The following is a 10,683-nucleotide window of genomic DNA, read 5'->3' on the forward strand; positions in this document are numbered from 1 at the left end:
AAAACTTCCTACAATTTGCTCTTTACTATTTTGCCGCTTTGCCCTATCAATATTTGTTGTTAATCCTGTCACTAGCAAGAACAAGGGGATTGACAACCTCCTTGTTAGTGTTGGGTGCAAGCATTTTTATTTGTTTGTGTGAAGATATTGCTAACGTTGTTAGCTTGGTGACTCCTACTGGTTCGATAAACCTTGGTTCTTAACCGAGAGAAATATTATATGATGCCGTGCTACATCACCTTTTCTCTTCGGGGAATCCAAGAACTCCTAGGGGGCAGCATAACCCTAGGCCTCCGGTATATAAGTCGGAGCCGGGCTAGTCGATAGAACACAATATTAGAGATAGAAAAAAGTGGTTCTACTAGATAACCCATTGGGCCATTGGCTCAAAGACCAATTGCAATCAAGAAGCGAAGGAACCTATGAACAATATGTTTTACGAGTGAGCCGCAGAGGGGCAAAACATATGTGAAACTAAGAAGTTAGGTGAAATATTTCAAGGAAGTTTTCCATGAATCATCTGAAAGTGACTATGTCTGTGGTGCATTTGCGTCCGCCTTGTATTTACTAATGAGAGAAGACAATGATCATTGCAAGTGGCTTTCTTTGCCGATAATCAATTGCAGCCAAGAAGTGGAGAAACCTATGAATAGTAACGGAAGCAGACAAATGATCAGATTACAAGATGGGAAGAGGTTGATATTTCCAATTAAAAGAAGGGAAAATGTAGTAGAAAGAGGACATGCCTTGGTTTGTCAAGGATACCCTCTATTCCACTCAACAAAAGGTCTACATTGAGGACACTATCTAGGTCTTTGGATGTCCTCTATTCTACATCGCATGGAAGGTTCAGATGGGGCAAAATAGGGAGCCACACAAGCAACCTCGAGCCCTATCTAAAACCAGCAAACAAGATAGACAGACTCAAATTATGCATTTCAATGATGAATCAAACAACAGTAGCAAATGGTATGCCTTCCTTCATTGATATGCAAAAACATAGGGCACATTGATGAAAAGTGGTTCGATATGACCAAGAAGTAAAGAGAACATGACCTCCTTCCTGAAGAACAAGATCCGATGCTTACTGTTCACAACAAGTACAATATGGCAATATCATGTTCTTAAGTGAAGTTGCCATACCCATACCTGATGAACAAGGGTTTGTAACATTTAATGGAAATATACGAGCATGGGCCTTTGTCAAAGAAATTGAAACACAAGGAAATACCAAAAACAGGGACAAAGGGATTATGGAACTGAAATCAACCATAGTTACTAGGGATGTGATGATGAATTATTTTTGTCAAACGGTGATTCCAACTATTGAAGCCTAGTGGCCTGATGCTAATGGAATCATCTTCACCCAACAAGACAACGCCCAGACACATGTTCTTCCATATGATCTAGATTTTCTAGATGCTATAACAGAATTAGGACTAGATATCAGGTTGATGCGGCAACCTACAGTTCACCTGATGTGAATGTCATGGATATTAGCTTCTTCAACTCCATACATTCCTTGGCGCTTCCCATTGCACCTACAATTTAAAAGAACTGATAGAATCTGTCAAAGAGGCATATGATGAGGATGATATGCAGAAACTGGCCTGAGTGTTTAGAATGCTGCAGTCATGCATGGTGGAGGTTATGAAAGATCAAGGAGGTATGGGTTACAAGATACCACACATGGACAAATCAAGAATGCAGAGTGGGGGAAGGTTACCTATAGCTTTAAAATGTGATGGTGAACTCTATCAGAAAACCTTCGAGATTATAGTTTTTTTTGCAACGAATCATGGAGCTTTATTAATGAACTAGAATTCGGTTACAATCTGCCCGAAGGCTGCTGATAAGAAAATTCGGGCTCTCATCAAGCCAACTTTCTGTCCCCTCTTGAGCTGCAGCTCGGCGGGCACAGGGATGAGCCGGATGATTGAGAGTCCTGCCCACATGGGAAACCGAAAAGGAAACAAAATCAAGAACTATCTCCTCTAATTCTGCTAAGATTATAGTTGATCACTAAATGAGATTATAGATGGAGTACTTTGAAATGAACTATGTACCCCATCACTAAGGAGATCACTAGAGGAATTTGTAGTGCATCTACTGTATCTATTGCATCTACTGTTACAAATTGAATAGTTTACCCTATACTCCATCTAGTCTACATCTTTTGCATCAACTTAAGATAGACTGAATAATAATATAGTCTTCATATATATGGTTGAATATATGCAGATGAACAAAATAATGTACTCCATCTAGTCTACATCTACTCCAAATGGTCATCTACAGAGGCTTACACTATACATTTATAGGTCATACCAAAAGATAAATGGTCATTTACTCCAAATGCACAGATGTATAGACCATTTACAGATGTCATCTACTCCAAATGCAAGTACATATGTACTCCATTTACAGGAGTACTGCAAATGTACATATTACACTCCATTTGAAGGAGTAATAAATAATAAGTCAGTAACTGCAAATGCATACTCAATTTACATATTTCATTTACAATTACTCCAAACATTAGCAATTTTTTTTCACGTGGTCATCTAAGTGCATCTAACAACAAAGGAATTTACTACAAACATCAGAGAAATTTTACTGCATCTACCGAATAGTAGGAGTACTACTTCAAAAGGTCATCTAAGTGTATTTATACATTTGCATAATGTACACCTAGATATAATCTACTCTTTTGCTGCAATAGTACTTGTTGCAACATGTACTGCATTACCAAAGTAACTGCATCTACAGACAATATTGCGGATACAGCTACAAACAATAGGAGTACTGCATCTAGGGTCTGTTTGGTTAGATACTTGAACACCATGCCCGGGGAAAAGTAGTGCCTGGGCGGAGGCTGAGAATGGTGGACGTTTTTGCGTGACAATGCTGGCCTGGTGTATGTGTGTTTGGTTCCTGCCTAGGCTATTACTTTGTCTTTTAGTGATTAAGAAATACTCACACGTAGGACATTTGGCTCATGGCTCATGGTTAGGCCCAGGCTGCTGGCCAAGCGCAAGAGATGGGATGCCTGGCAAAGGTAATGACAATGCCAACTTCTTTCATTTTCTTTTTATATCTAGGCCAAGCTAATCACACATCCAAGGATAACCAGGCCAGGCAAACGTTTACTTTCCCAGGACACCATCCAAACACTTGTCAAGCGAGTTTCAGGGATGGTCCAGGCCAAGCATGCAACACCCATGTCACAAAACAAACACGCCCCTACTACTGCATTACCCAGACACTTTTGCAACAGTATTTGTTGCAACTAATGGAGTAAGAAATGAACAAGTCTACTGCATCGAATGGAGTGAGAAATGGACAAGAACATCAACAACATCTACAACCAAGAACAAAAACATCTACTGCATCTAATGGAGCAAGAAATGAACAAGTCTACTGCATCTACAGATAGGGACTACATCTACTGCATCTACATGGCGGGGAGAACACTCTACTCAACGGAGAGTACTAAAACTACAAATAAGAACATATGCTGATGAGTATGTACCGCATTATCGCATTTCTCTACTCCTATAAAAGACGCAGTTGGTGATGATGGTGTGTCTGCCATCCGTCATTTCTGACTATTAGATCTACATCTAATGGCTGCGAGGTAAGTTGTGGCGTTTTTGCAACAATAGCCCACTTCTCTACTCCAATTTGAAGAAAACCCTTTATTATCTTGAAAGCAACCACATCCCTCCCTTGCCTCATCAAAACAACCTGAGAAATATATTTTGAGTGAAACGTAATATATTTTTAGTGGTATATATGTATATCAAAACAAGAGTGTTTTCTTTCAAGTTTGTGAACAAGTACTATTCTACTTTGGATCCGTTGCAACGCACGGGCACATTGCTAGTTATCCAAGAAAGAGAGAGAGGACGCACGGTGGGGAAGGTGTACGAGTCGCAGGTCTTGCCGACGGCTCCGTGTTGACTCGCTGCCGCCGGCACCAGATCTAGCACCGCCGCACGCAGATCCAACGTGGTAGCCACGAGGTCCGACGATTCCTTGCCGCTTCGAACAAAAAGGATGTTTTTTTTTTTTTGCTTTAGGTGATGCCAGAGGACGGTAGAGTCAGGGAACGATGGAGTCGAGGAATGTTGGGGACGATGGAGCCAAAAGCCAAGGAGACGGTGGAGCCGGGGACGCCAGGGGATGGTGGAGAATCGCCGGAGCATGAAGAAATTCACTCGAGCGGAATGAAGGAGAAAATGGAAGGGAGTGGGTGTCGATGTCGAGGAGAATGGAGGTTAGTGTCGATGTCAATGCCGAGGAATGAAGTTTTGTTTTCTTTTTTTTTTTGCAAAATGGTGGTCGCCTCAATTAAATGGGATTGGAGGGAGTAGTAGTATTAATTTTCTTGGCTTTCTCTCTTTTTTTTCGGCCGCAAAATCCTCGGAGATGGCAAACACGAGAGTTTCTCGCTTCTACTCGTTGACGTTAGGTGTTTGTCAAAAAGAAAAAAACTCGTCACGTCAGGAATAGAAGGGAGGTGGGCAGAAAAACCGGCGAAAGGCGAAATTTCTCGAATCGGACGTGAGATCCGGATTTCGACCCAGTCCCTTGGCCTGGTTCCGTCACGGGCTAGGGTTTCGCCGTCTCTCCAGCGTTGCGGGCCGGGGCGGCGAAGATGGCAGGCAAGGGCGCCAAGGCGACGGCCGCAAAGGCGGCGGAGAAGGAAAAGGGGAAGAAGGCCCCCGGCTCCCGCTCCTCCCGTGCCTGTTCCCAGGTCTGTTCCTTGCATCGTACATTTAGTTAAGATGCTGTTCTGATGTGCACTTTTTTGTGTTTTGAGGGGCACCTTAGATTCATTCTGTAATGTTGGTTGGAATGCTCGGCGTGGTCTAACGAAATAATTGTAAGAAGGGTATAAGGGCGTCCTCTTACAAATTGGACAGCTTTGGGCGTTCTCACAGAATTTTATAGTAGATCCGGCGAAGTGCTCGGTCTGTCTAGTTGCTTCCGTGGATGCACTGGTGGCTAAAAGATTTCTATTCGTCTTTCACAAATTGGGATTTGGGGGGGACTTTGTTGTGCCGTGCCCTTGAAGTACCGTGTTCCAGCTGCTAGGGTGTGTTCACTCTTGTAGCCTCCACTTCACTTCTTCACTTCGGTGTGTGATATATTCTACCTATGGACCTCCGCATGAGTGGATCCTCACAGAGGATACCTCGTTTGTTTGCCATTATTTGCTTACACCTGATTACCTGAGAGCAGACAGGATACTTTTTGGATCACCTAGATTTGATACTATGGTCATCCATATTATTTTGTATCAGACTGCAAGATTTTTGACACATTTTAGACATGTTCTTCCCTAATGGTTAATAGTGATAAAATAACATTTTGCTGTATAGGAGGAGCCAGTTCCAAAGAAAGATGTGTATCAATTGTTTGCTGAGAAGGTTCGGGATAACAAGCAGCTGGAATCGAGATGGGCTGTCATGCAAGAAACTCGCGTTGAGTATTTTCGTGGAAAAGATTTTACTACCTTCATCAAGAATCATCCAGAAGTTGGGGAAATTTTAGGGCCGGATAAAGATATGGAAGCTGAAGATATTGTCAACACTTTGCTTACCAAGAACCTCGTAATAAGGTGTGACCGAGTTTGGAAAACTGTGAGACCAGGAAAGAAAAAGTTATCATCCTGGCCTGCTCATTTGGAGATACATCAGGTAACTTTATGTGCTGCTTAGGAAGAATGCTTCATCATATGACATCTACTTGTTCTTATTAGTGGTTACTACTGTCTCCTGTATAATGTAGCCTATAGAGTTAATGTTCCCAGTGTGTGGTTGTTCCTAAAGTTGTTTTTAGTGTTATTAAAGAAAGCAATCGTTTATATGCCATTCATATTCTTATCATCATTTTTCTGGTATCAAGTGAGTTTATTTGTATGATTTAGAGGACCATTACCTTGTCCTTTCCAATTGATGCATGTGTTCATGTGAGGTAACGATTGTGTCAGCCTATGAAAGGTGAAACCGAAGCACTGATATGGCCAAGTCTGCCGTGTCTGCGTATAAAACGCCGGCGATACGTGGATAAGCTAATCCCCCAAGTATCCCACCTTCTCTGATTAAAAGAGAAGAGAATATTCCGGACACGCCTCCGGTACGCCGCTGATACGTCGTGAGCAAGGGTGCAGCCATAAACAGGGGCACTTGGGGAGGATAAACGGGGCAGCTTCAGTGCGACCTCCGGCTCCTGATCTGTGAGTTATCGAGAGAGAGAGAGAGAGGGAGGGAGGGAGGGAGAGGGAGAGAGAGAGAGAGAGAGAGGGAGGGAGGTAGGGAGAGAGGGCTCCGGTACGCCGCTGATACGTCAGTGCCACCTCTGGCGAGGGAGGGGGGGGGGGGGGGAGGGAGATGGCCTTCCCCTCCAGCTTAAGTGCCACCTCTGCCTCCTGAACTGTGAGTTTTCGTCCAGCTTCAGTGCAGCTATGTGTTCTGTTTCTCCGTTCCGCTCCTCTGTTCTGAACTTCTGATGTATGTGTTCACCTGTGGCTGTTATATGCGCTGCATCCTTTGATCCTTGTGCTAGTGGCCTCACCATATGTCATGGTATTTTGATCTCTTCTCCGTATCTCACATCTTCAAACTATTATATTGTCTTCATCACATAGCATTATTTTATTATTTATGTACGTACTCTCCATATTGCATTGTAGCTGTTTCTATAAATTGCTATATCCTGTGTCCCCGTATGGCTGTATCGCCGTGTGAACCTATGTTTTTTTGCACCTTACTTTTTAACAATTTGTGTGTAGCAAATGCATTTCACTTTTTTGTTGATGTCAAGCGATTTTTTTGTATGAGTAGGAGGTTCATTACCTTGTCTGTTCCAGATGCACGTAGCAAGTAAGATAATGACACTATCAGCCTATGAAGTGAAACAATACAAGTCTGAACCAGCAGATTTCCTACATTGTCTGGCTTTTTATCATTTATGTGTAGCGAATGCATTTCACCTTCTTGTTGCGGTGTAATAAAGGGCTACTACAGATTGTTGCTTTCAGGTTATTATCCTTTTTGTGGGTTTGTTCCTATATTGAACTAAAGCTTCATTTGTACTTACAGGAACAAGTATTCACTGAAAATGATGGTTTTTACGCTTGGATGTTTCTCAAAAGACGGACCTTGTGGCAGACGATTCTTTCATTTATCTGGCCTGTCTTTGCGTTGGCAGTCTGCTTATTTCCAGTTTACCCATACCAATGCAAGATTGTGGTACTGTACTCTTGCGCTGGAGCTTTACTGTTCATTGTATCCCTGCTTTTATGTAAGATTCCCTTCCTGGATCTCTCTCATATTTGCCATCTTCTGGTTTTGTAGTGGCAGTTAGCCCTAGCAGTCTGAGTTGCGTGTATTGCTTGTTATGCGTTAAAAATGCACATTCTCCGTGTTGCATTCATGAATAATATGCCATTATTTAGTATTTTTGTAAAGGCAAAGTCTTGTATATCAGTTTCACAGATGCATAGTTAAGTTGCTATGGGAGTATCTAACATTTGATTTTGCATGCTGCTTGCAAAACTTTAAGTATGCCTGTTGGTGGCACCGTCCGGAGTAGAACTAAATGTCTCAGCTGGCACTGCTGCACATCTATTTGCATGATTGACATAGAGCTGCAAATTTATTCAAAATAACAGTAGGCAGGTCGCCATAACTCCAGGCACTGTTATAAAGGGCTTCTACCTAGCCTGCCCTATGGGCTGCCTAGCCTAGGTTCCATTTCTCCTTTGGATTGGGTTTCTTCTTTTGTGTTGTACATGATAAAGTTTGAACATATTTTTGTTTCTTCATGTACAATATCTTCATTTCATATATTCCTTAGTGAGAGAACATAAGAAATTCGGCACTAGGAATTGTTAAGTGACGCGGTTTCAGGCAAACATTTACCAGCCGGCTGTTACTAGTGCTGTTGGTGCATGCTTATGTTGCTTCTATTGCCATACTATTTTATGTGGTGGGATTATCCCACATACCCACTTGCATTCCTTTGTTAGACGCTCTAATTTGGGAATGATGATATTTGTTTACATGTTCGATGGAATTGCAGTAAGAGCTGCCATCTTTGGCGTACTATGGGTTCTTCTTGGAAAACGGGTGTGGTTCTTCCCCAATATAAATGCAGAGGAGACCACATTTAGAGAACTCGTTCGGTTTTGGCCTGTGAAGGATGAGGGAGAGCGACCAAAGTGGACGTCAAGACTTATCTATGCTACTGTTGCCTTATTGGTGATATTGCTGCTTAGACATCACGCTCCAGATGAAGCAGCTAGAGCGAGGTAATTTCTTTTCTATAATGCATTTTCCTATCACATGCCTTAGTGTCACCTGAGCGATGAACTCGGTCAATGAAGTGTTCTATCAAGCACGCCTCCTCTGCATTCAGCAATATATTCCAGGCACCTGCCTTCCATTTTTTGGCACATATGCAGTTAAACTTTCAAGATAGCTCCTATGCAATTGTTATTTCGACAGTCCACAGTTTGTTCCCAGAATAGAGAAATCACATGTTTGGTTTGCACCTGTATTGGGTCACTGTGTTTAACTAGAATTTATATACTAGCAAAAGTGTATATTTTCCTGTCAAAGAGAATACTATCAGTATAGATGTGGTTCTTGCCGTGAATTATAACTAGTCGTGTGTTGCCAGGGAGGCACCGGACCCTGGTAACGGAGGGCTTGAAATCTAGTTGCATAACCTTCTATTTTTCTGTCTTCAGGTACCAAAAGAAGGTTTCTAATATAATTGATGATGTCCTTGAGTGGTCTCCGAAGTTGGCTCTGTCTGGGATGATGGATAAACATACTGAGGATAATGCGACAGAAACTAGCAATTACACCAGCCATGCCACAACGAGTACTGAAGAATCTACAGATGCAGCCGAGGATGAGGATGCAGATGAAACCCAAGGTGCTGCTGATGATACGAGAACAAGATCTAGTGAAGTTTAAAACGGAAATCAAACTTCTAAATTTGATGGAAATTTCATAAGTACTCTCGTGGGTTCTAATTATACGGATATAGAAAATTCGTGGTGTTCAATCTGACCATGTTTTGTTCGTATATTGCCACCGATCAGCTATACTCGTAAAGGAAGTGTTGTCAAAACCTAAAGCATATTACCTTTTTTGCTTGCATGTGGCTCGTTTTTTAAATGCGTGTTTCACAGGATAGTAGGAGTAGATTTGTAGCGGGGGCACCTTCATGGGATTTTTATTTTGATGGCTGTCATTGTTTAGTCCTCAGTTTTGCCCATGCTTGTTTGCAGTCCTCACTTTTCCCTTCTATCGCGTGGTCCATCCTTACAAAAGCCTGAATGGGGGGTTTATCGTCTGGTCAAAGTCTTTGACCGTTACTTGGCGCACTCGTAGGTAGAGGACGCGGCGTGGACCCGTTGGCTGGGCAGCTGATGTTGTTGCCAGCCCACCCGAGTTCAAGTCTTGGTTCAGATGTGCGGTGCCGAGTTCAAGTCCTGGTTCGGGCGTGCGGTGCTTGCAGAGTTTTTTCTATAAAAAAATACCAACAAAGGTTAGTCCTTGGGTTGGTCCTTTTTTTGGTAACAAAGGTTAGTCCTTGGGTTGGTCCTTTTTTTGGTGCACTCGTGGGTAGGCCCAGAGCATATAACGCGTGATAAAAAGGTGGCTTATTATTATGCTATTGAAAGAGGACTTGAACTTGAGACCACCCCAGAGCATATAACGCGTGATAAAAAGATGGCTTATTATTATGCTATTGGAAGGGGACTTGAACTTGAGACCACCCGCTTATAGAGCAGCGCAAGCGCCAACTGACCCAATGTGTAAATGTGTTTTATAACCATCGATTTCGTATATGTAGTGGAGTACACCAGTGGGGGTCTGAATGTTTTCTTGCCTAGTATTTGAAATTCCCATAAATGACCTTTTATTAGAAGGAAGTGCCTCAAATAATTTTGAAATTTGTGCCATTTCATTTTTCATCAAGAGTAGGCCACATTGGATGGCCACTAACCAAGTTCCAGTCATTTCAGAGTAATATTGCCTTGTTCCATACACTTAGTTGAGTTTTAGTGAATTATCAGAACTTGCCCAAATTTGAACTACAAGAGTGATGTAGTTTGGTTTTGAAAATTGCCAAAAATCATTTTATGCTCTAATGTTGGTGGGGCATAAACTTTTTACAAACAAAGTTGAAATTCCAAACCATTTTGTATGAATGGTCAACATTGCAAGTTTGACCCCATTTAAAAAAACAAAGAAAATGAAAAAAACCTCAAAATTGAAATGCCTTTGCATGGAGCCATCTTATGCGCACTAGTTTGTGGGAAAAATCATAAACTTGCAATACAACAAGTTTGCTATACAATAAGTTTGAAAAGTTGGCACTGTTTGATTGAAAACACCCAATTATTTTAGGAAAAAACTTACCTTCTACCGGCCGATCTCGCACCCACGTCCGCCGGCTCTGTGTCTGTCGGATCGTCTCTTGATCCAACGACCGATAGCACCCCGCACCCACGCGCACGGGTCTGCAGCTCAGGTGCTGTTTCAGAAAAGCTTTCTACAACTAAGAGCATGTTTCAAAGCTTTGTGGTGGTTAGATCCAGCAACGGAGAGGCAGAGCACCGTGCGGCTGGGACAGAGGCAGCGGCTGGGTGGTCGA

At 42.4% G+C, this 10,683-nt stretch overlaps 1 protein-coding gene across 1 annotated transcript; it reads left to right on the plus strand.

The window, feature by feature from the left end:
- Positions 1-4,464: 4,464 nt before the first annotated feature.
- LOC123144596 (uncharacterized) lies at positions 4,465-9,197 on the plus strand. The gene is made up of 5 exons (XM_044563802.1): positions 4,465-4,759; positions 5,388-5,705; positions 7,110-7,311; positions 8,092-8,320; positions 8,762-9,197. The coding sequence occupies exons 1-5, from the start codon at positions 4,661-4,663 to the stop codon at positions 8,991-8,993; spliced, it is 1,080 nt and encodes a 359-aa protein (XP_044419737.1). The 5' UTR covers positions 4,465-4,660; the 3' UTR covers positions 8,994-9,197.
- Positions 9,198-10,683: the final 1,486 nt, after the last annotated feature.

The sequence above is a fragment of the Triticum aestivum genome, chromosome 6D (assembly GCF_018294505.1).
Source record: "Triticum aestivum cultivar Chinese Spring chromosome 6D, IWGSC CS RefSeq v2.1, whole genome shotgun sequence".
Lineage (NCBI taxonomy): Eukaryota > Viridiplantae > Streptophyta > Magnoliopsida > Poales > Poaceae > Triticum > Triticum aestivum.